The 26546-nt window shown below is 38.6% G+C and overlaps 1 protein-coding gene across 1 annotated transcript in view; it reads left to right on the plus strand.

Annotated features, from left to right (window-relative positions):
* The first annotated feature begins 3602 nt into the window (after positions 1-3602).
* Positions 3603-26546, plus strand: part of LOC134567985 (calcium-activated chloride channel regulator 1-like) — a 48657-nt gene continuing 25713 nt past the window's right edge. Inside the window, exons 1-11 of the mRNA XM_063426186.1 lie at positions 3603-3882; positions 5732-5869; positions 6529-6679; positions 7829-7937; positions 8900-9083; positions 15073-15297; positions 19133-19357; positions 19460-19640; positions 21341-21447; positions 24584-24805; positions 24967-25237. Coding sequence (XP_063282256.1) covers positions 3724-3882; positions 5732-5869; positions 6529-6679; positions 7829-7937; positions 8900-9083; positions 15073-15297; positions 19133-19357; positions 19460-19640; positions 21341-21447; positions 24584-24805; positions 24967-25237 — 1972 coding nt within the window. The 5' untranslated portion in view covers positions 3603-3723. The remainder of the gene's footprint in view (positions 3883-5731; positions 5870-6528; positions 6680-7828; positions 7938-8899; positions 9084-15072; positions 15298-19132; positions 19358-19459; positions 19641-21340; positions 21448-24583; positions 24806-24966; positions 25238-26546) is intronic.

Here is a 26546-nt window from a genome sequence, read left to right on the forward strand (position 1 = left end):
ACCGCAGGCGACGGCGAGTCTTCGGGCGGATCCAGGCTGCAGCCTCTTTCACCGCCAGTGTGAAGGGTTGCGTTCTGGCTTTAAGTTTTACCCACAGGTAGGTGTAGAGCTTGCGGAAGAATTCTATTGTGTCCGTGGGTGGCGTGGAAGGCGAGTGCTTCTTCGTGTGTAGCGTCGCCATCTTTGTTGGGCCCTGGCTTCTCTGTGTGAGTGCGGGCTTCTTCGCTTGGGTAGGCAGAAGTGCTGGGGTGATGGGTCCCAGCGAGGACCGGGATGTCCCCCACCGGTCCAGAGGGGGGGGTTGCAGGGCTGAAGCGTGCTTTCGTGTCTGAGCTCGGCTCGGGTCAGGAGATCGGCCGCCTCCCCCGGTTTCCAGGCTTCGCTCTGTTGTAGGCCGCATGGCCGGTGCAAGTTTTCCTGCAGCGCTCAGGTGCCGGGCTGGTGTCAATCGGTTGCTTTTATCGTGCTCTGCTCGTACCCGGTCTCTGTTTGCCGCTGGTTGCTTTAGATCTCTCTGTAGCAGCTCTCTTTTAACCATCATTGTGGGAGATCCATGAGTATGCGACCAGCCATCTTGCCTGTCAGGCCCCGCCCCCCATCACTAGATTTTTTTTAAGTTTCTCAATTTAAAAATGTGTATTAACTTTTATTTAAAATACCAGTTTTATATCCTTCATTATTTGCTAGTTGGCTAGAAATGTCTTCCATATAAAATGACATCCATTAAAACCACCCCTCTTCCCTTATCTCCTGGTTTAATTATGATATTATTATTGGATTTTAAATCTTGCAGGGATTTTTTCTCTTCCTTGGTTAGATTTTGCTGAAATCTAGTGAAGGGTTTGATTTTCTTTATATTCCCAACCACTGCTTTCTCAAAAGTCTTCATACTATGACATTTTAAATGCAATGGAAATAATGTGGACTTGGGTTTTAAATTAGTATATTTAAAATTATCGTTAATGCTCTCTTGTATGCGAGTATCATTATTTTAAAAATATTTTTTAAGACACAATTTTCTCATGCATCTATTAAGGTTTTGAACTTATCAAGACTAGAGTCTGGGGCAAATTTAAAACATTTCCTTAAAACACTTTCATGATTATGATTTACATTTTTTTTAGAGAGATTCAAAATTTTTATAGGTTTCTTAAATTCTTCTAAATTTACCTTGGCCTTATTGATCTACCTCCCTCCTCTATTTCCTCTTCTTGGGTTTCTTGCCTCCATTTTAGGGGTGGTCACGATGGTTTTGGCCATAAGTTTTCCTGATTGGGTATTCCTAAAAAAACTTCTCCTTCTGATCTCAGTGGCTCATATCTATTTCTCAGAGGGAGGCTTCCCATTTCCTCCCTTCTCCCGGTAAGCCTATCTTGTTGGGGGGGAAATTCTCCTTTTCACAAATAGAAGAATACTTCCTTCTAGTATTTTTCTGTGTTATTGATTTGTACTTCTTTGGTGGAATTGGATGATTTATTCCAATGGAGGGATTGGCTGCACTTTTCTAGCTTCATTGTATATTGCACATTTTTTATCTATATTTTAACTAAATTAATTTAGCTAAATAAAGCAGTTTTAGTGTATAGATAATTCCCCTGCAATTTCACTGCTCAATTCACTGCCATTTAGGAGTTAAATCACTTTGTTTCTGTTTCTGCGGCCCTAGCCACATCTCCCCTGGCTATGACTGACAGAGCCTGCATGAAAATAAAAAACTGGTTTCACTTTCAAACAGATGTAATTTACCTTAAATAATTGTATCTCAATCTCTAAATTGAACTTTAATCACATACAGGAGGATCTTGCAGGGTCTAGCGAGCTACTAACATAGCAAGGGATAAGAAAATCTGTATATAATACAAAAGAACAATCACTTTTTGACCTTAAAACAAAAAGATGAAGATACAACACTTATCTTAGTAGACAGAGGTGACAGTTTCCTCCAGGGATATCCCAGCACTAATCCCTCCAATATAGAATAGATATATGCAAAATGAGGATACAGCTGTAGATCTACAAAGAATAAAATAAAACAATAGTGCAACACTGTATGATAAAATATGAGTGCGCTAAGTAGAATAGAACTCACAAGATTGGTGAATGGTTTGCGCCCAAGGGTGCCTCCCCTGATATCATTGGGGGGCGTGAACACTGCTCCTGCTCCAAGGAAGGTGAAGTACGACTCAGGAAATCGAGTAAAAAAGTATTTCTTCTTTATTTAAAAAGATTAAAAGTATAAGTATACAAAATAAGCTGTTATGGTACCAGGTCCTACGCGTTTCGTCCAAATGGACTTCCTCAGGGACCTCCTGGTATATAGATAGGTGACAGCAATAAAACAAATACAAATGAACAATAAAACCCTCCCCCCTGATTCCTTTCTTTTATACTGAAGGTTGTTCCTCTTCATTGGTGCTTCACTGGGCGTCTGTGCTTTGATGCAGCTGTCTGTAGTTGATTTTCCCGGGTTTCATTAATTGTGTGATGTCACTTCCGGTTTTCGGCAGGTGCGCAACGGCACTTCCGGGTTTTGCCAGTTATGTGACGTCACTTCCGGTTTTCGGCAGGTGTGTGACGTCACTTCCGGTTCGGCAATCTTTTTCTTATGATCAAAGCAGAGGTATGCGTTTCACTACAGGGTAACATGCGTTCCACCTGTAGCTTCCTGTGTTGGAAAGATTAATGATGGGAGCCCTTAGGGCTTAAAAAGTAAAAGAAATAAAAAAATGCAAGCAAATGAAACAATTATTTACAAAATGCAGGGTCTTTCTGCAGACCAAAAAAAACATATGTAGAGATCTACTTGTTTAGGTCTATAAGTATACATGGAAGGTTGAATGTTTTGCCTGTATAGCTAATTTATCCGTAGTTGTAATTTTTTAGGGACCTAAATAATTAGTGGCAATATTGCTATGTGTTGGGTGCTAATCACTTTCATGTCAAAAATTATAGGACCTCTATGTCTTTTGAATGTTTCAGGATACATAAATTTTTAGTTTGAAATATGGAAATTCCACTTCCCAACATCTGAACCAATGAAGTAGAAAGAATATGAAAAAATGTACATAAAAAAGACGTACAGTTAAAGAACATTTTTTGTACAATTAAAGAAAAATGTATATATTAGTTATTAGTAATTCTTCCAGTTTCTTCTGGTAGGTATATGGCGATCCAAATCTTAATTAAACATAACTTACAATAAAGAAAGCCTAAATAGGGCTCTCTTTACAGGAAGTGTTTATGGAAGGCTGTGCAAGTCACATGCAGGGAGGTGTGACTAGTTCATAAACAAAGGGATTTAACTCCTAAATGGCAGAGGATTGAGCAGTGAGGCTGCAGGGGCATGTTCTATACACCAAAACTGCTTCATTAAGCTACAGTTGTTCAGGTGACTATAGTGTCCCTTTAAGTCTTACACTCTTGGCATAGTACAAGTTTGAAGAAGTCACTGCAAACCCGACTTTTATTCAATATCCCCACCCAGTGTTTCATTTCAGAACATCATCCCAAAGAATGATATGGACAATTGTAAAAGCTGCTTATCAAGAGTATATAAATAGTATTTCCTTATTACAGCCTGTGCTAACTAATCATACCGGTGTTATCATTCACACATAAAACAATAGGTAACAATGTGGCAAAGTCCATTCGTAGTTGTGATAAGCAGTTATTAATGTTGAGGACATATAGCTTAACAAGCTTTTAGCCGGCTCAAGATACAGAATGGCTTACTGGAATGTATTTTATTTAATTTTAACTTTTCTTGTTCTGCATACAACTAAATGTTCAATGGTCAAGGTTAATAATGGTGGATATGAAGATATTGTTATTGCAATTAATCCTGCCTTAAAGGAAGATAGCAGAATAATTGAAAGCATTCAGGTAAGACTTGTGAAATATGATTTGGAAAAATATAATAATTTTGGAAATCCAGTAGAACTTTGTAAATATAAGAGAACATGTTCTCTTGCCACTATTAACTTTATCATTGCTTAATGCCAAATGGCTAGCATACATGGAAAATATAAATTCATAGATATTTGTGTGAATATCTATATGTTTGTCTATATGTTTGGTTGAAATATAAGTGCTCACAATTTAGAAAACATATAATATAGAAAATGAAACTTAACTATTAAATTTATTTTTTTGTCTTATATGCTACAACATGATTTGAAATGTATTTAAAGAATTAGCAGAAGCAGAGATTTGACGCAAGAGCATTTCATATCTTTCAAGGAACTGTATTAAAATAGCAATTTTAAAAAGGGATACAATTGTTAAAAGCTATTTTCTTTTTAATTAGGAGCTATAAAGAAGACTTATAGAGGTTTGTGAAAAATATTGAGTAGAAATAAAAGTTTGGGTTGCACTGATTTTACAAAAAAATTAAGAGTGGAATAGCAGTTTGAGGGAAAAGTCTTAGTCAGCAATTCAATGAATATTGCAACTTATCCATATTGTCCATCTAAATAATACTCATGTAATGTTCGAAATGTAGATGATTTTCTATTACAGGTCGGAAAATCACTGAGCAAACTGTCAGGGTTATTTACTAAAGTGACAGTTGTTGGGAAATCAGAACTGTCAAATCAAAGGAAAAATAGCTGAACTGGAAGCATAGCTAGCTTGGAGAAAATTTTCTAGTTTGGCTATTTTGGCCTTAAATGTAAAATGTATTTTGAACTCCTGTCCATACTCACTTTAGTGGATAACCCTATGTACAGAGCAGGGTTCTTATGCCTGCTTTTGCTCCTATACTCAGTGAGATTGTGAATTTTTTTAGGGTCCCACAATGACTGTGAATGATCAGAAGTTAACGCAGAGGAGTTCTTTAGCATGAGTTATGGAATCACCACCACCTAGAGCTTATGGTGCTTACCCACCCTATGATTAAAGTTAATTTGGAATTCCATTAACTAGAGGGGACACAAGCTGACCCTTAAGCAATTATTTATGGTGACGGGGTTAACACTTTCCCTTTTTCCGAATCCATCTTTTGTGCAGTAAGATAAGAGTATAAAGTTGAGTGGACCATGTAGTTCCTATCCCTTTGTCACACAGTTTACCCCCATTTAGTGTTCATAAAGTAAGTTTCCAGACACGGGGGGAGCTGGGGATGTGGTTTGCTTGCTTATTTGTATCATTTACATTAATTAATGGATTCCTATCCCCATTTATAGACTTCTTTATCCAAACTATGAAATCAGATGGCAGATGTATATCCCTTCCAAGTTTTCCTGTTTTATACAAACTTAATTTGCAAAGGGTGAGGAGCTAACAGAAAGAAACAGAAGGCGTCAGACATGTGCATTGTGACAAATGTAAAATATGTGATGACTTCTTCCAAACATATTTTTGTATCACTTGGGGTATTTAATCCATTGTCAGAGTCTGAGGATAAACAAACAGAATCTCGCCTAGTTCAGAGATAATTTCATCATACATATTTTACACAGATTAAATTATACTTGAATCTCTGTGATTTCCTGCTATAGGTTTAATATGTTTTACAAATCCCTGGATTTGTTTATTTAGACAATAAGCAATTGTATGATGGTCTCTGAACACAGCGGATTATGTGGTCATAAATTGTGTTTAACAGGGAATGTAAGAGATTGGTGTTCATTCTGCTTACTGAAGTCTTTTTTGTTCAATAAATCAGTAAATGTATCGCTTTCAATTCTTTTTCTACATTTTTTTTCTTCGGATTTGTCTTCTAATTTGAAAGAATACGGTTAAAGAGGCAACACAATATTTATTTCAAGCTACCAAAAAGAGGCTCTTCATAAGGAATGTGAAAATTTTAATCCCATCTACATGGTCATCAAACAATTACACTAAACCAACAACTGAAACATATGATAAGGTAAGTAGTAACGTTTCAGTTAGTGTTGCATGATCTATAATAGATTTACAGTGCATGCTCTTCGCAATGGGACAGAAACAATATGTAATGTTACTATTGTTTGTACTTGACGAATTGTAGCTTCTGTAGCTTCACCCTGTAGTGCATGGTGATCCAAATTAAGATCAAACAGACAAATTAAATAGAACATAATGGTGATGAATAAGCAATGGTAGTTCAGCTGCCGTAAACCATTGATCCGCACGATTCTTACCCAACAAAACTGATTTCTGAGCATTATGTCAACCATAGTTCACAGCAGATATATTAAGCCACCAGTGGTAACATGTTGGCACAGTTTTATGTCTTCACTCCATCATATAAATAATATGTTGCTCTATAGCTTAATACATAATAGACAATAATAATAGTTGTAATGCTTTCAGGTAATATGAGCAGAGTGAGAATAATTGCTTAGGGGGATCAAGCAATGGTAAGGGGGTAAATTAATGGCAGGGTATTAGGAAATAACAAGATAGTGGGTGAACAGAGGCATAAATCAAATGTTGAGATTGTTAGATGGAGATAATAATATATATGTAGATCGTTCAAAAGTCTTTCAGAACATGTATTTGGATTCATATGCTATTACTAACATACCTATCTTTTACTTTTGTTAGGCTGATGTTATTGTTGCAGATCCTTATTTGAAATATGGCAATGACCCATACACATTACAATATGGGCTGTGTGGTGAACAAGGAAGATACATTCATTTGACTCCGAGTTTCTTGTTGGACGACAATTTAATCTCAGTTTATGGGCCACGAGGTAACATACATCGTTTTCTGTTGATTAAAGGAACACTAATAACCATTGTGCAAAATACAAGAAAAGAGTATAGTACCATAAATAGTAAGACTTAAAAAAAATATTTAGATTGCAAGTTTTGACAGCAGTTTGTAGGTTGTTTGGCAATATAATGCAAAAGTAATTTGTTGGTTAGAATGTTATTATAATGTGTGTTACTATTAGTAGAATAATTTGTAAGAATCTTTCAAGAGATGAGTTGTGAGAGAATCTGAAGACCCTTAAAGAAGATATTACGTTGGCATGTAGTCTGATTTCTATTATTGAGGTTTATAAAAAAGCTCTACAGGATAATTCCTTTAAAATTAAAACAAGCTGTATTTTTTTTTGTTAGTATGTTTTTAGCAAAGAAAAGCAGACTCTGTTTATATGATTATTATGTAAGTAAGTAAGGCTAGTAAGTAAGAAGAATATAATGAAAACTAATAAAAAAATAAATTAAAACAATAAATCTAGCTATACTGTTTGTAGAACATTTAAAAGCTGAACACACATTTTTGTGATAGTGCTCTATAAAGTGTCATACTTAAAAGTTATTATTCTCATGCATTGTAATGTTCTAAATGGTATTAATAGAACAAAAGTTTATTGGGCTCATTCAGAGACATGTATTTAATGTGCAGAGCTATCAGCTGCGATCCAGCTATTTTGGGGGTGATGATGACATTCTTAGACCTCAATGGCCATAGGCCTCAATTTGTATTGTTGGATAAGCTTTTCAGATTATTTAATATCTTTGGGTAAATGTTTAAAATTATATTTTCAACATATATAAAAAAAAAATATATATATATATATATATATATATATATATATATATATATATATATATATATAATACCTATCAAAATATTACCAAATGAAAGTATTTTCATAATATTAACTCATTTTAAAAGTTTATCCAAAAATATTAATTCAAGGTCATAGTTGGAAACTATTTTTCAAAGATGTTGGCATCAGCATCGTTTTATAAATGCTATTTGCAGTTCTAACTCAAAAAACATTTTTCTCTTGGGATTTTTTATTTCAGAGGACAGACAGTTATACTTATATTATCCAAGTAAAAAATGCAAGAGGAACAACCCAATTTTTTTTTACTTTCCTTTGCAGGAAGAGTGCTTGTACATGAATGGGCTCACCTTCGATGGGGAGTATTTGATGAATACAGTTATGATAACCCCTATTATATCCATGGAAGTTTTAAAGTAGAGGCAACAAGGTAGATTTTATGTTATATTAACAAAGAGTGGTGATTACCTCATTCTTAAAACTCTACAAATACAAAAATGGAACAACAACCTGAAATTAAAAAAAAAACGGAAGGGGATGCATGTTAACTCCTTCTCACAGATACTCTGTTAGGGGTATTCATTAAATACTTGATTTTCTCCAGAAAGACAAAATCTGGTAAAAAATTGTGAATTCTGACTGGAAAGGCAACTCTCATAATTAAGAAAGCTAATTCCAATCAAAATCTTGACACTATTACATAGTTTAAACATTGACAGTATTTTGCAGTCCAAGTGGTCCCATCCTACACTGCCCATTCAGTATGGGGCTATTCTGACTTAAGTGAACAACACTGTAGGACACAGCATCAGGTATCCTGTATGGCATCCTGTATAATGCTCCCCTCTCCAATATATTTTACATATGTTCACACAGTGCAATAAGTTATATAATTGGCTATTTAGTAATTAACTTTTTATTGTATTTCATAACGTTTAGTAAACAAAAAAGATAAACCATAAATAGAGGATACAGAAGGGAAAAAAAGGAGGGTACAGAAAAAAAAAGAAAAAACATGATTACCGTAATACATGTCATAGAATATGACCTATATATAATTGGCTATTTTGAGTGTTGCATTTGTTTGTGATGTGACTCTGCATGGTTAGTTCCTTTATATCAGTTTATTTATCCACCCGCTCTTAGTTGCAATCAATCGCTAGATTTGCAAGCAAATAAAGCAGTTCAAGCATTATCCTCAAACAATGCTATTTTAGAGTGACTATTATATAGGTACTTTTTACAACCAACCCATTATAAATATAAGAATGTAAAAATAGATTGATTTCTTTTTACATATTGAATTAACATTTCACTTGCGCAACCCTTTTGGTAACAGCCAAAGTTTATATTTGAAATGACGCATTAGTAACATTGTTTGTTTTGTGTCAGGTGCTCACTGGATATATTTGGAATCAACATACTCCAGCCAAACCAATGCCAAGGAAATTCCTGTCCAACAAAAGCTTGTAATTTTGACTCGAAGACAGGTGTATATGAAGAGGGTTGTGTTTTTGTGCCTGACAAATACCAGTTTGGGCAAGAATCTATAATGTATGCACAGGCTCTAACTGAAGTAAGTTGTATCTGTAATGTATGCACAGGCCTTAACAGATGTAACTTTTGCCAGAATGTAACAGCATGGTCCTGTGGGGTCCCAGGTGGATTCCCTGGTGATCTTCTTGTTATTACAAATTCTTGTAAATTTGACTCAAATAATGTCTATACGAAGAAGGTTCTGGGGTCCCTGGTGGATTTTCTGGTGGTGTAGTGGGGTCCCTGGTGGATTCCCTGGTGGTACAACAGGGTCTCTCATGGTCCAGTGTAGGCCCTTGTGTTCCACTGAGATATCAGTTGGATTCCCTGGTGGTCAAGTGGGGTACCTGGTGATCCAGTAAGCTCCCTAGTGTATTCACTGTTGGTTTGTTGTGTTCCATGTTAGTAAAGTGGGATCCCTGGTGGTCCGGTAGGGTCTCTGGTGGGCTCCTAATGCAGCCACAGGTCTTCTGGTCCAAAGCTTTTTGAGGACATCATAGTGCAGGCTGATAAACTCAGTGCCTGTGCTCTGACTCTCTCACAGAGGGTGATAACCTTCTTTTTAAAGAAGGTCACTGGAAGGACAGTAGGATGCTGACCATATACTATGAGGAAATGACTATGCCCAGAGGAATGATGTGTGGAGTTATTACTGGTGCATTGTGCCCAAGGAAACAGGACAGCCCAGATATCTTGAGAGTGTGATACAATTTAAGTATTATTCCAAGGATCGATTCGCACACTTGACAACTCCATTAGACTGTGGATGAGAAGTAGATGAGACCCTCTGTCAGATACAATTTCCTGGATAATTTCCATGCTCCTGGAACAAAGTTAGCAGATATCTTGGCTAACTCAGTTGAGGAAGGCAGCTTAGGCAAATGAACGAAATTGGACATTTTATCTACTAAAGCTATCTATTAACATGGGGTAGATCTACAATAAAATCCATTGACAAATGGGTCTAAGGTAGATGTGGAATGGGTAAAGACAATGTATGCCCCTATTTATACATAACAAAACCTTACTGGCCTTAGCAACTGCAGATTGAAATTGCATATTGCTGCCTCATTTGTTGTCTATAACAATTCCCAAATCCTTCTTGTGTGTGGTTATCCCTAATTCACTACCATTTGAGGTGTAAGTTGCTTGTGCATTCTTGACCCTGAAGTGCATAACTTTGCATTTCTCTACGTTAAATTTCATCTGCTATTTTAGTGCCCAGTGGTGTAATGGTGTAACTTAGCCTGACAAGATGATACCTGTGAGTGGACATCAGGTATGATGCAATTGTGCAACGATTATTTTATAAGGTGGGCGTGGCATGCCAGAAATACTGGCAAAGTCTGAAGGAATGAAACTGACATGGTGCCTACTTGGGGAGGTAGGGGCACCAGGTGAGTTGCATGACGTAAGTGTATGTGTCCTTACAACAACTTAGAAAAGCTGACTGCAGCTGACTCTTCCATCACCAATAACAGGCTATCTGATGTTTTATTTCTCCTTCTGATTATTTTAGCCAAAATTGTGCAGTTCAGTTTTCTGTTTACTACAACTTGGTGGTTAGTGAAAAACTCTAAATTTAGTTGTGATGTTTACACTTAAATTCACCAGAACAGCTGCAGCTTAAACGGACCCTGTAGGCATGCAGTTCCAGAGAACTGCAATGTTTACATTGCAGCACTAAGTCTGCCCTCAGTGGCTGTCTACCAGACAGCCACTAGAGGGCTTCCGGAATCCAAACGTACTTTTGGTCCGTTATCTGATGCTGGACATCCTGATGCTCCGCATGAGGACCTCCGGAGTCAGATTTTCCCCATAGGACGGAGGAGGCAGCGGAGTTTTGATCCCATCGGCGCTGGGATAAGGTAAGTAAATAAAGGGTTTTTAACCCTTTATTTACTGTGGAAGGGGCGCACGAGGGAGTGGGGAGGCAGAGGGATCGGTATTGCCATGAATACAGCTTGGTATTCCTGGCACTACAGTATCCCTTAAATGTAGTTGATCTGGTGTCTACAGCCTGTCCATGCAGGCTTTTTTTTTTTTTTATAAATTCTTTATTTTTGTTGTGCATTGCAACAGTGCTTGTATAGCCACATTAGCTCTCACAAGCGCAATTTTCATAGAGTGATAAACATATATGTGGTATATAGATAACATGCACATTTTTGTAATTTGGCTTTACATATTATTACTAACAAGTTTAACAAAATAATAACATAAAAAAAAAATAGGTAGACAAATGCGTAGAATCGAGTAGGATTTTAACAAGTATGTGCCATGAGGAACAGTGCTATACTAGTGTGATAGAGCAGTAGGTTATCCGCACATTTTGATAATGAAGGACAAAGTTAGAATATAGTAATGGCTTGGGTTATGTGGGAGTGTACGATTAGTGCCTTAGAGTTAGCGTTAGATAGGTCACGTCATGGTGAGGTAACCAGGCCTTAGATATACCGTATATACTCGAGTATAAGCCGACCCGAATATAAGCCGAGGCCCCTAATTTTACCCCAAAAAACTGGGAAAACTTATTGACTCGAGTATAAGACTAGGGTGGGAAATGCAGCAGCTACTGGTAAATTTCTAAATAAAATTAGATCCTAAAAAAATTATATTAATTGAATATTTATTTACAGTGTGTGTATATAATTAATGCAGTGTGTGTATGAATGCAGTGTGTGTATGAATGCAGTGTGTGTGTATGAGTTCAGTGTGTATGTATATGAGTGCAGTGTGTGTGTGTGTGTGTGTGTGTGTGTATGAATGCAGTGTGTGTGTGTATGAATGCAGTGTGTGTGTGTGTATGAATGCAGTGTGTGTGTGTATGAGCGCAGTGTGTGTGTGTATGAGTGCAGTGTGTGTATATGAGTACAGTGTGTGTATGAGTGCAGTGCATGTATGAATGCAGTGTGTGTGTGCATGAGTGCAGTGTGTGTGCATGAATGCAGTGTGTGTGTATGAGTGCAGTGTGTGTATGAGTGCAGTGTGTGTATGAGTGCAGTGTGTGTGTGTGTGCAGTGTGTGTGTGTGTGTATGAGTGCAGTGTGAGTGTGTGTATGAGTGCAGTGTGTGTGTGTATGAGTGCAGTGTGTGTGTGTATGAGTGCAGTGTGTGTGCATGAGTGCAGTGTGTGTGTATGAGTGCAGTGTGTGTGTGTATGAGTGCAGTGTGTGTATGAGTGCAGTATGTGTATGAATGCAGTGTGTGTGTATGAGTGCAGTGTGTGTATGAGTGAAGTGTGTGTATGAGTGCAGTGTGTGTATGAGTGCAGTGTGTGTATGAGTGCAGTGTGTGTATGAATGCAGTGTGTGTATGAGTGCAGTGTTTGTATGAGTGCAGTCTGTGTATGAGTGCAGTGTGTGTATGAATGCAGTGTGTGTGTATGAGTGCAGTGTGTGTATGAGTGCAGTGTGTGTGTGTGTGTGTGTGTGTGTGTGAGGGTGTTCGGTGGGCCAATGTGTAGGGTATATACCCATATTGCACTTGGAACATTAGTGTATTGTGCAGCGATCTGGCGAAGGGCACATAAAAGTGAGCGAGATGGCAACTAAATGGCCAAACAAGTATATAAGATAGCATGTGTGATGTTAACTATCATTAGTTTTGTCAAATTAGGTAGCCTCATAACTTAGTCTAAGCCTGGATAATATCTGCCCTACTAGACTGGCCTGTCCATTGGACTACCGGTAACGGGATTTGGCAGTGTCAATGGCACCTTTACCCATAGTCCAGAAGGCCGTGTGAGCAAAGTCTCTTCGGGGTTGTGCTACCGGCAGAGGATGCAGTCTCTGGGTCCGGGTAGCTGCCTGGGTATCAATGTCACTATTCAAAGTCTTATGGGAGCTCGATGGTGTGTGGTAGTGGTGATCCCGTTCCCACACTCTGTGGTCCCGGAGTGCCGCGGCTAACAAGGGTACACTGTTGGTGGTCGCGTTAGACGCTTGTTGCATTCCCCTGGCAGCCGGGGACCCTTTGTGATGTCGGGTGTTGGCCTTAAGTGGTGACCACTGCGTATGAGTCCGGCGTGGATCCTTGTGGTATGAATGGGGCCACCTTGGCCGGATTCCACGTGTGGGTCGCTGTGGCATTATTGAGTGGTCCCCCTGGGAGAGCGAGTCGTGCGGCAGGCCGAGGGTCCGCAGTAGGGCCGAAGCCTCCTGTATGTCTTGTATCATGTGCGTGTTCGCCCCCTGTTGTACTAACAGGGTTCTGGAGGACCGCCATCGGTATTCAATTTTGCGTTGTTGGAGTATAGAGGTGAGAGGGCGTAGTGACCTTCGCCATGCCAGGGTGCCGCTGGACAGGTCTGCAAAGAAGGTAAGTTTCATGGTCTCATAGTGGAAAGGGGTTTTACCCCTTAGGGCAGAGAGGATCGCCGCCTTGTCCCTGCCGGTTCGGAAGGACGCTATTACATCTCTCGTGGCGGTGGCAGGGGCCCTCGTTGGCTTGGGGACCCTGAAGACCTCCTCCGGGGTAATTTTGCCTTGTCTGTGCAGCATTAGTGCGGAGAAGATGTGTCCCGTGACTTTTGGCAGCTCGGTTGCTGATACTTCTTCAGGGACCCCTCTAATCTTTATGTTATACCGTCGCCTGGAGTCCTCCTGGGTCGCAAGGCGACGCTCATATTGCTGGTTTTGCATTTGTAGGTTCTGCACCGTCTGTTGCAGCATGGCTATGTTCAGTGCGTGGGATTGAGTAGATCCCTCCAGTTTTGTAATGCGGCCTGTCAAGCCTTTCAGGTCCGCGCGTAGCACTGTGACATCATTGTGGATATGTTGCTGCAGGACTGCCAGCAGTGCCTTCAGCACTGCCGTGGTTACCGGCTCTGAGTTCGCTTCTGCACCTTTTTGTTTCACCTGCCTTGTTGGGGTGGGAGATGGGTGGTCCTCCTCACCCATGTCTTCCGACAGTTCTTCTGAGAAAACAGCCGCCATGTTGTGCCGCGATGCTGGAGCCGCTTGCACCTCGTGCTTGACTCCATAACTCCCCGATCGTGAGCCCCGAGGTAGGCTTATTTGGTATGTTTTTTTCCCCCTTTCGCCCCATGTGGTGTTGGGGTATGATTCAGTAGTTTGTGAGGGGATGAGGGGGTATTGCAGTTGTGTTTTCTCCGTTTGGTGCTTAAAGCGATCAGTGCATGCGACCGTTCTCTCCTGCAGTCAGGCTCCGCTGTCCATGCAGGCTTTTTAATGTAAACACTACCTTTTCATAAAAAAGGCTGTGTTTTCATTACTGCCTAGGAACACCTCTAGTGGCAGTCACTCTGACACCCGCTATAGGTGCTTACTTTCTCAGTGTTGCACTCGGTGTGGTCTTGAAAAAAGGTAAGAAAACTGCTTTTTTAAAGTAAGGAGAGGGGGGGGGGGTGCAGCTACATGAACTACGCTAACAAAATTATACTGTCAGCAATGCACATTTGTATTTCTGACAGTGTTCCTTTTAGATGTCCTATAATCTTCTGCACTGATAGGTTGTTCAGAACCACCACAGGAGGGTCTGGATAGAAAATAAACTCTGTAACTTTAAAAGAGTGCAGCAATTGAAAAAAATATATAAAACCACTTTTCAACTTTAAAAGTAACAATTATTTTTTTTAGAAAAAAGTAATCCCCAAACAATCCCAACAGAGGTATGTTGACTCTTTATAAAGTAACTAGTCATACTAGTATTACATCTGGTTAGGATTCCCTAACTTCTATAATATGTCTATAGGTGTACATAAACTTCTGAAGCATAAAGGAATGACTCAGCCTTGACTGGAGTTGAAAATGTGGCTGAAAGTTTGAACTGGAACTGCAATTGTTTTATGAACCAAATTAATTATCTCACCAGCTAAATATTGCCCATATTTTTATTTTTTTTTAAATCTAAATCATTGTAAGTGGTACATATTTTAAATCTGTTCATTTTTCAAAAACACATTTTTAATTAATACTGGTATGAAGCCTAAACATGAACTATGTATTCCATTGAATTGTTCCATGCATTCGGCACAGCCCATACCTCAGTTGTATATTCACTTTCAGGTCTCTGCATTTTGTGATGACAGCAATCACAACATTGAGGCTCCAAATCTACATAACCGAATGTGTGATTCACGTAGCACATGGAGTGTGATCATGGATTCCAATGACATCGCCTCTACTACTCCATCAACAACTAACAACATTCCGATCCCTTCCTTTACACTGCTGCAGAACAGGAATAGAGTGGTCACTTTAGTGATTGATGTTTCTGGGAGTATGAGCTTGGTGTGTATTGAACAGACAGTACAAATGCAAGTTTGAAGGTTAAACCCTATTGTTTGTGATACAAAACCCTGGAATACTCTAATGACTCTCAGTACCTATAGAAGTTGGCAACAATGATAAAAATGAAAGTCTACACATTAGTTTTTATAGAACTATATGACAGTTAACCTTAACAATAAAGATGTCTGTAAGCTGCATTTTCAATTTGTCTAAACTGGTTGAGCACCTTAGAAAATATTTTTTTTTTAAACTAACAAAGTCAGGGATAGTGATGCTACAATTTTAACCTTCTAAATATAGAAAGTGATCAGGATTATGATAAACAGTAGTGCAATCAATGCACATCCAATTAGGGAAACACAAAAGTAGAGCTTAAAGGGGACACTATAAGCACTATAACAATTTTAGCTTAATGAAGCAGTTTTGGTGCATAAATCATGCCTCTGCAATCTCATTGCTCAATTATCTGCTATTTAGAACCTAAATCACTTTGCTTATGCAGCCCTAGTCACACCTCTCTGCACGTGACTTGCACAGCCTTCCTGAACACTTCATGTAAAGAGAACTGAAGGTAACTCGTGGAATTAATGCAATTAATAACTAAAAATTATAACTTAAAAATTGAGTGTAAAGTCAGATTCCACACTCCTTGCTTTTGGCAATTCAATAATATTTATCAAGAGGCAAATCAAACAAATAAACTATACATATACATTTGAAATAGGCTAGTATATGTTGCTAAAAAAAACTAGTCATTGATTGAATAGAAAGTAAACTATATTAACATAGTGAAACATGATTAGACACGTGATACAGTTACCACTCCATTGATCATCAGCTGATCACGGGGCTTTTAACAGGTTAGCCCATGCTTCTGCTGGACACACCTCTCTCAGTCAATCCCTTAGAATCTAACAGAACCAGAGTACCTCCTGGGGGAAGAGGGATTGCACTGGAAGGGATAACAACAAACAACCCAATTGGTTTTGCCTGGTGTAAGGTCACGTGCTTCACAGAGAACTCAATTATTGCCTAAGGGTAGAATAGGGCTTGAATCCCTGTATTAGAACACAATAACACTTCATTTGCATACAGTTTGGCTGTTAATCAGTCCCCCACCTAATACAAGAGCTCTAATGTTTAAACTGTTTAAACTTCCTTTACTGCACATTCTGATTAATTTATCATTTCTTATCTATGGCACCGTTAATAGCCTTCTAGAACTTGTGTGTGCTTAAAGTTCAATTTACAGAGCAGGATACAAAAATTTCTAAAGCAAGCTAACATTTGATTAAAAATGAAACCATATTTTTCATGTATGGTGTGTGAGTCACAACCAAGGTAGGTGTGCCTATGGCTGCATAAATAGAAACATTATATTTCATTCATAAATGACAGAGAATTGAGCAGTGAAACTGCAGAGGCATGATCTATACACCAAAACTGCTTCATTGAGCTAAAGTTGTTTTGATGCCTGTAGTGTCCCTCTAAGCTACGGTAGCTGATGCAGCCTTATATTCCATTTATAAAGCCTGCCTTGAAAGACTGTTGAAAAACTTCTTGATTCAGTGAAAACCGTACAAGTAGAGATGTCCCGAACAGTTCACAGGGAACTGCTCGCCGGCGAACATAGCTTGTTCGCGGTCGCTGCGGCAGGTGAACATATGCGATGTTCGGTCCGCCCCCTATTCGTCATGGAGGTGGAAGGGTGTGGGAGGGAGGGTCTGCTACTGATTGGCTGGAATGTGTCTGCAGACTGTGAGGTACAGGGTCAAAGTTTACTCAATGATGACGAATAGGGGGCGGACCGAACATCCCATATGTTCGCCCACTGTGGTGACCACGAACAAGCTATGTTCGCCGACGAACAGTTCCCGGCGAACTGTTCGGGACATCTCTACTTACAAGCTCGACAGTGCAGCCCTTTAATTATACAGCATCCTACTCTCCTGTGTGTTTAGTAGTGCACATATCAAACAAATGGTTGCTTAGTCTGTCATATAAAACATATGGTTGCTTAGTCTGTCACATGGGTGACTGTAGTACTTCTGAGAGAATTAAAGTACACATTGATACTAGTTTTTAGGTGGATAGAGCAGTTATCTTCCCACTTTTGTTCAGTATTCCTCTTCAAGAATCATAGACCCAGGAAAATAAGTAGTATGATTGGAAGACTTTTATCTTCGCTCCTTTGCATTTTACACCAATTGCAAATGTGGAAATACCGTATTTATCGGCATATAACACGCCCCGGCGTATAACACGCACCTCATTTTCAGAAGGAAATTCCAGGAAATTTCCACCCCTCCCATAGTATTCCCCCCCCCTCATCCCATAGTGTCCCCCCTTTCCATAGTATTCTTCCCCCCCTCCCATAGTATTCTCCACCCCCTCCCATAGTATTCTCCCCCCTCCCATAGTGTTCCCCCCCTCATCCCATAGTGTTCCCCCCCTTCCATAGTATTCTTCCCCCCCTCCCATAGTATTCTTCCCCCCCTCCCATAGTATTCTCCACCCCCCTCCCATAGTATTCTCCACCCCCTCCCATAGTATTATCCCCCCATAGTATTCTCCACCCCCCATAGTGTGTCCCCCCTCTCCCATAGTGTCCCCTAGTGCACTTTCCCTCTTGTCCCATATTTACTTACCTGTCTTGAAGCGTGGGCTGGCTTCACAGCGCGCACCGCGGTACTGGAACTTAAATTTCAGGTTCCGGTTTCCGGCGTGACTGAAAGGAAGTGTGCACACAATAGTTTTGCAGCCAGCCTGTGACATTATCAACAGTCATAGACATGACAATAGTGTGCACACTTCCTTTCAGTCCCGCCGGAAACCGGAACCTGAAATTTAAGTTCCAGTACCGCGGTGCGCACTGTGAAGCCGGCCCACGCTTCAAGACAGGTAAGTAAATATGGGATATCGGCGTATAACACGCGCCCATGATTTTTCCCCTATTTTCAGGGAGAAAAAGTGCGTGTTTTATACGCCGATAAATACGGTATGTTTTGCCCTCCCCAGTCATGTCTATGACTGTTGATAATGTCACAGGCTGGCTGCAAATTAGTGTTTGCCATTAAAATATTAATAAAAAATGTCAGACCAGCTCCAACAATGAGAAACCTCATAGTACCCCCGATGGCCATTCCACCTCTGTTTTCCACCCCTGAAATGGCCAGGTGCTTGGTAATTCTCTTATTGAAGTTTTGTGTGAAAGTTTCCACATGAAAAATATAAATAATTATACAGAGTGCATATTCAGAAAAAAATCTTGCAAGTTAAAATTAGAAACTTTTATTATTTAATATATTGTAGCATCTACCAATAACTGCTGCTATACGTTAAAACATAGAAAACTTTGAAATGGTAAATCAATATTGCACAACATCCGCCATCAAAGCTAGAGTCTAGATAACTGATATGTGTTGAAACATTCAGTAACATCACTTTGACAGGCCTCCCAACAGCCCCAATTTCAGTAGGACATTACCTGTTTTAGGATCCTGTCTTGCTGTCCGATTTTGTGCCTTAGTGTCCTGCTTCCAGGGAACTTTCTCTCTAGTGCTCTGTCTAGGGCACTAAGGCAATGCAGAGAGCATTTTAACATGCTCTTTGCGTGGTCTTCTCTGTTGGGGGTCAGCCAGAGAGGCAGTCAGGGTAGGCCCTCACATTCCCTGGCGATCCCCCTCTCAGTTCTCATCTACCTGTTCTGATGACATACCTTTTAATGTTAGGAGGTATACTTTGAGCATTAGGGATTATTGATAGCTTTGCAAATTATTATAGAATTTTATTAAAATAATCATTGTATTACATTTCTCCATTCTGTCTATTACAGAATGATAGGATTGGGAGAGTGCGTCAAGCAGCAGATGTCTTTCTGATTCAAATTATTGAAACCAACACATATGTTGGGATTGTGCAATTCTGTAACATTGCATCAGTCATTTCACCACTAAAGAATCTCACCAAGAATCAGAAAGAAATGTTTAAAGCTATGATTCCATCTTCAACAATGAATGAAAGAACTGACATTTGTGCAGGAATTCGTTTGGGTATTGAGGTATGCCATTGTTCTCCCCAAAACATTTTATGAGTCAAGGGTCATTAATGTATCACTAATTATTCATCCCAGTTCCTTTTCACCATCTCATCTCATATCCAGGTAAATAAAGGACAGGACGGAACATCATATGGTACTGAACTTGTGCTATTAACAGACGGAGAAGATAATAATGACACCAGGCTTTGCTTCTCAGACATAAAAAATAGTGGAGTAATTATTCATGTCATAGCAGTTGGGCCAAATGCGGAAAAAGAACTTGAAGAAATATCAGCAATGACAGGTGTGTGTTTCTGTTAATAGTAATTACTTTACTTAATTTAAAGGGGAACTTTCCATTTCTTTGGAAATTAAGCTATTGAATAAAACAATGGAAATCACATCTAACTTGTATAAATCTGATTATGTGATGTTTTTTTTTTAATGTATATTAAGATTTAGCAGCTGACATCACAAACAAGTTCGATCCTGGCAGCACATGCAAACATTGCATTGCATGAGGAGAAAAGGTCCTGTTTCTCCATTTACTATGTTTACTAACAGAAAAGGGTAGAGTTCCTAGTAGACTGACAGGGAGCCAAGATCATACCTCCCAACATTGAGAGGTATGGTATGGGGATTGCTAGTGACACAGCTTGCATCACTGGTGACGTCCACAATGGTCCAAACATCACCAGAAAATAAAATAGACCTTCTCATAGTGTCAACTTCAGTCTAGCCTGTCCAGCCAGCCCCCTAAGTAGAAGACCATGCAGAGAGCACTGCTGAAGCGCTCTCTGCATAGTCCCACTGCCCGTATGATTGTGCAAGTGCATCTAATAATGCGTTCACACTGTGCTGCCCAAGAATACCTGGAAAATCAGGACATTAAAATAGGGACTTTACATTGCAAATGGGAACAGTTGGGAGGCCTGCAAGGTAGATGAAATGAATCTGCTCTATTCACATTTTAATGTTTCGTATTTTTAATAATTTTGCCTGTCTTTATTCTATTAGAATTTGAAATAGTTAACATTTAACTGTGATAATATATTGTATGTTATTTTTTATTTGTAGGCTTTATGTGGTTAAATTAAAAAAAAATCCCATAGGAATCAATCAATGGTTTCTTCTAGGTTTAGATAATGCTTTTTAAGCTCACGCTCATTAACCTACTAAACTCTTTACATGTAACCAGTGGCTGCAATTATCCTTTTAATTCTCCCTGACCATCATATCCAAATCATCCCTGCTACCTCTTTTCCCCATTTCAATCTTTAGATTGTAAACTCGCAGATTATCTAGCACAGTACTCTGTATAATAGAGCTTAAGTGGCTAGATCCCAGTTCACAGACAGGGTCCTCTTTACCTTTTGTATTGGTCTGTTTATGTTGTACTGTCTTTATACCCAATTGTAGAGCACTGCAGAATATGTTGGCACTTAATAAATGGCAGTAATAATAATATGCACATGATATTCATATATGTGTTTCATTAGTGCTTTCCTGCTTTAGACACATTAGTCAATAGAAACTAATCAGTGAGAAATTTGAGCCTGGATCATTTTGTCAGGGTTCTTCAATGAAACCTATAATCTTAGTACAGTCTCCACAACCTAAAATTAAAAATATCTTAGAGTGCTCTGATAAATCCTGACCATCTTCAATCTAAAATGTGTTTTTTGGACAGCTCAACAGGTAGATTCAGATTGCTCAGTCATTTAAGAAGTGACAGTCTCCTATTGTGTCGTGGTACCACATAATTTTGTGGAGCATTGTGCTTCCAACAGTTTTTTTTTTTTAAATTGAACAAAGTCAGTCTTCAACAAGACCACAGGGATGCAGCTTCGTGGCAGTTTTACTTACACATCCTAAAAATGTAAAAAAGCAATGTGTTGCTGTCAGTCATAATAAATAGAATTAACATGCTAAATTCCATAGTATCAATAAGTTATTTTAATATGTAATTTTTACAACAAATTATCCAGAACTATTGTCTTTTAGGAGGATTGCAATTTCTAGCATCAGACATGGTGGATGCTAACGGACTGATTGATGCTTTCAGTGGGATTTCAGCAGCAGATGGCGACGTTTTTAAGAAGTCTATACAGGTGACATATTTTTACTATTATGGCCTCTATTTAATATTTATTTATTTATAAATTAAAAAAGACAGATACTGTTTGATGCCTGAATAGAACCACCATTATACCACATTGCCATGTGCTGAGTCATCTGTCTTTTTGATATTGGAATTTGGTCTGCTGAACAAGGTCCTTCCTTATTGCACAGCCACCAAAAATTCGGACTTTGACTGTACGTTTACACACCTATTTTTTTTTTTTACTTAACTTAATATAGTTCAATAAGCTTTTTAAATAATTTAATATTTTTGGATACATTTTTAAAATTATTTAATATTATGAAAAATATAAATCATAAATGATAAATTAATATTAATATTTTGATATGTTATGACATATTCTTAATATATATATATATATATATATATATATATATATATATATATATATATATGCAAAAGCTGAATTGAATAAAATGAAAAATATTCAAATAAAAAAACATACCAAACAATACCTGTATAAAAAAGCTAAATTCAGCTTCATGGACACCCATCACTTACCAGGTAGAAGATCCAACAAACAGCAGCTAATTATTCTGGATTATGATGTTTGATCTCATCCCATAAACTTCTGTGCAGAAGCAATTACACTCATCATATAAAATTATTGGAACTAAACTATAAAGTAATAGCAGAAACACGAAGGATGCTATCAGGTTGTACACAATGTACAGCTTAGTGAACAGTTTGTATAGAGTTTTTCAGGGCTACTTCATGGTGCACATGTGTATGCCCATGATTTGGGTCTGTCTTGCTTGCACAAGTCAGCCAAAAAGTGAGAATTTGTATTGAGGGCTTATAGTTAAAGGGATTTTCCAATGCAGTACTAAATTTACACTAACCTACCCCATACCTTACACATTTCTGTTCAGAATTAACATAGCAGAGAGATACATGTGTTACAAAATATTTCTAATCTTTATTAATAGAACTAATAAACACAAAAATGTAATTATGTAAATTTCATAAATATATGATTTCACTATCATTGAACAGCATTCTACAACAAAATATTGTTTTCTCCTAGGTTTATGTGCATATGCATTCCTACTAGTTTTGCATTTTTAGTTCATAAAAGTCACTTACTAGTGAACGAGTTAAAAAAAAAAATACAATTCCCAAGTTTTCAGAATTTTAATATTTTGGGAACTCACAGAAAATTACAAAGAAATGAAGGGGTTCAGTGTATCTACAAATGAAACGAACACAAAAATGTAATTGTGAAAATTCTGTTAAAGGGAAACTCCAGTGCCAGGAAAACAATCCGTTTTCCTGGCACTGGAGGGTCCCTCTCCCTCCCACCCCCCAATCGCTGAAGGGGTGAAAACCCCTTCAGTGACTTACCAGAGGCAGCGACAGGTCCCACGTCGCTGCTTCCTCCTCCCCCGCCGCTCCTCCTTCTGCTTACGTCGGCCGGTGGGACGAGACTGATCTCGCCCGCCGGCCGAGGAGACCTAATGCGCATGCGCGGCAATGCCACGCATGCGCATTAGCGCACCCCGTAGGAAAGCATTGAAAATGAATTTCAATGCTTCCCTATGGGGAATAGAGCGACGCTGGAGGTCCTCACACAGCGTGAGGACGTCCAGCGACGCTCTAGCACAGAAAACCTGTGCTATAGAGCAGGAAGTGTCCTCTAGTGGCTGTCTAATAGACAGCCACTAGGGGAGGACTTAACCCTGCAAGGTAATTATTGCAGTTTAAAAAAAAAACTGCAATAATTACACTTGCAGGGTTAGGGGTAGTGGGAGTTGGCACCCAGACCACTCCAATGAGCAGAAGTGGTCTGGGTGCCTGGAGTGTCCCTTTAAATTGAATAGTTTATTATCCTTGGACAGCACTATGTATTGCTTTGAGTACACTACAAAAATATGTTCCAGGTCATACAGTGCATAACTTTATGGCCAAATCCTTTAACCCCTTAAGGACACATGACATGTGTGACATGTCATGATTCCCTTTTATTCCAGAAGTTTGGTCCTTAAAGGGACACTCCAGGCACCCAGACCACTTCTGCTCATTGGAGTGGTCTGGGTGCCAACTCCCACTACCCTTAACCCTGCAAGTGTAATTATTGCAGTTTTTTTTTTAAACTGCAATAATTACCTTGCAGGGTTAAGTCCTCCCCTAGTGGCTGTCTATTAGACAGCCACTAGAGGACACTTCCTGCTCTATAGCACAGGTTTTCTGTGCTAGAGCGTCGCTGGACGTCCTCACGCTGTGTGAGGACCTCCAGCGTCGCTCTATTCCTCATAGGGAAGTATTGAAATTAATTTTCAATGCTTTCCTATGGGGTGCGCTAATGCACATGCGCGGCATTGCCGCGCATGCGCATTAGGTCTCCTCGGCCGGCGGGCGAGATCAGTCTCGCCCACCGGCCGACGTAAGCAGAAGGAGGAGTGGCGGGGGAGGAGGAAGCAGCGACGTGGGACCTGTCGCTGCCTCTGGTAAGTCACTGAAGGGGTTTTCACCCCTTCAGCAACTGGGGATTGGGGGTGGGAGGGAGAGGGACCCTCCAGTGCCAGGAAAACGGATTGTTTTCCTGACACTGGAGTTTCCCTTTAAGGGGTTAAATTAATATATACCATTCTAATAATAACCTGAATTGTGCATGTGTTTTCTCTTGAATTAATAAGTGCAAAATTTCTAGAAGTTATGTGGTTAATGATTATTTAGTGTAAATAAAATATAAACAGTTGTTCTGATGTGGAATTAAATAATAATAATAATAATAATAATAATAATAATAATAATAATAATAATAATAAGATAGATAGATAGATAGATAGATAGAAAGAGGACCAGTAAAAACAAATGCACATATTACATAAGACATAAAAATGTTAACATGTTATTCCTAGTATAGAACATACATTATGTTTTAGGCCTTTAACATTTTTGAATAAGTAAGTATTTCAAATTATATAATACTTTTGGCTAAACAAATAAAAATTAAAAAAATATTTTTAAAGTTTATACAAAGTAATGAGCCTACATAATTTATTTAATAAAATAAAGTTATTTATACAATCAAGAATACATTTAAAATGATACATTTGAAATGTAAAATTTCATTAAAACATGTCTTGTTTTTTTTTCTACAGCTAGAAAGCAGTGCTATAAAAATTCAACCTAATGAGTGTTTGAGTGGAACAGTTTACATCGATCTCACTGTAGGAAATGAAACATTTTTCCTAGTTACTTGGCAAGATTCAGTGCCATCTATCCGTTTACAAGATCCCAAGAGAAAAATATATACTACTGAGCAGTTTTCCAGTGATGTAACATCCAAATTGTCTAGACTTGAAATCCCAGGAACAGCAGAGGTAGGCTAAAGTATAATGGCATGTGCATTTTCTGTTTGAAATGTAAGTAAATTGTAAAACAAATGGATGCAAATGAGTTAAGAAGAGTTGAGCCTCAGTATGTGTTACAATATGGAGATATGTTTTGAAATGTTATAATCTTTTTTTTTTTTCTTTTCTAGAGGGGACCTTGGCTTTACAGGATTTGCAATAATAATACATTAAACCAAGTTCTAGGTATCATAGTAAATTCCAAGGCGGCTGATTTCTCTATCCCTCCAATTATTGCCAATGCCCACATGAACAAGGAGACGAATTCTTATCCTAATCCAATGGTTGTTTATGCATTAGTAAAGCAGGGGCTAATGCCAGTGACAGGAGTTAACGTAACAGCAATTATTGAATCAGATAATGGAAATGTGGAGATTATGGAGCTTCTGGACAATGGAGCAGGTAATTAAAAGTGGCAGTGCACAATGTCTAACCAACAGCAACAATCATGATACTTGCTTTGTTAAGTGGTAAGCATTATTCTGTATATATATTGCACATTATTCTGTAATGTATAATATATTACAAGAGCCATAGAAAAACTAGGAAATTATGAGAAATATAGACAAACATATTACATATCATATATATGATTTCATAATTTTTAGATGGTCATTTATTTTATTTTTATTTATTAAATGGACCCTTAGGGCTTGAGTTGATATTTTTATAAAATACCTTATATAAATAACGCAATGAAGTATGCACATACCTATATATTAAAAATAATAAAAATGTAAATTCTCACATTTGAATTTGGAGCAATTCCTTAGCTTGTGTGGTGTCTGGTCCTACTAAACCAGAATGTGCCTTACTCAACCGTTATACTCAACTTGCTAAAGTACTCCTGAGCCTAGCACAGCTAATTACTAAATAGGAGCTTCAAGGGATTGTAGCAGTAGCAGCTCAGTTGCCATCTTGCTACTGTAGAAACAGCTGTACTATAACTCTCAAGTCATGATGTACATACATACATATGTTTGGTGCAAAGATGTAAACAAATATTTTGCTTGGAGAAAGGGACAGAAAAAAACAGATTGTGGAGCAAAATGTATTATTATTACTAAGTACTGTACAAATTAATATTGATAAAAATGCAGCATAACTAAATCTCTTCATATTGCACTTAACATATGCATACTTGCAGTGCCTCGTTAACTCTTTTCCTCCCAACACGGGCTCGTTACCAAGTTGATTGCTAAGAAACAGCTGTCAAGCATTGTCGAGTATGAGTGCGTACACAGTACAGGGTTACTCCCAGCAGAGCACTGTTTCAGGCAGTCTAGGGATCTACCCAGAACAGGTGGTAGGGAATACACATGAAGGTTAAAGGGACACTATAGTCACCAGAACAACTACAGCTTATTGAATTTGTTCTAGTGAGTAGAATTATTACCTTCAGGCTTTTTGCTGTAAACACAGTCTTTTCAGAGAAAATGCAGTGTTTACATTACAGCCTAGTGATAACTTCACTGGCCACTCCTCAGATAGCTGTTAGAGATCCTTCCTGGGTCATGGCTGCCTACAATGCATCCAAACATTCAGCATCTCCTCCCTCTGCTTGTAGACACTGAATTCATTTATTCAATTCATCTCTATGAAGAGATGCCAATTGTCCAGGTCTTTGTTTGAATAATGCTGGCTCTGCCCCTGATCTGCCTCTTTGTCAGTCTCAGCCAATCCTATGGGGAAGCACTGTGATTGGATCAAA

This window comes from Pelobates fuscus, chromosome 7, assembly GCF_036172605.1.
Source record: "Pelobates fuscus isolate aPelFus1 chromosome 7, aPelFus1.pri, whole genome shotgun sequence".
NCBI classification, from domain to species: Eukaryota; Metazoa; Chordata; class Amphibia; order Anura; family Pelobatidae; genus Pelobates; species Pelobates fuscus.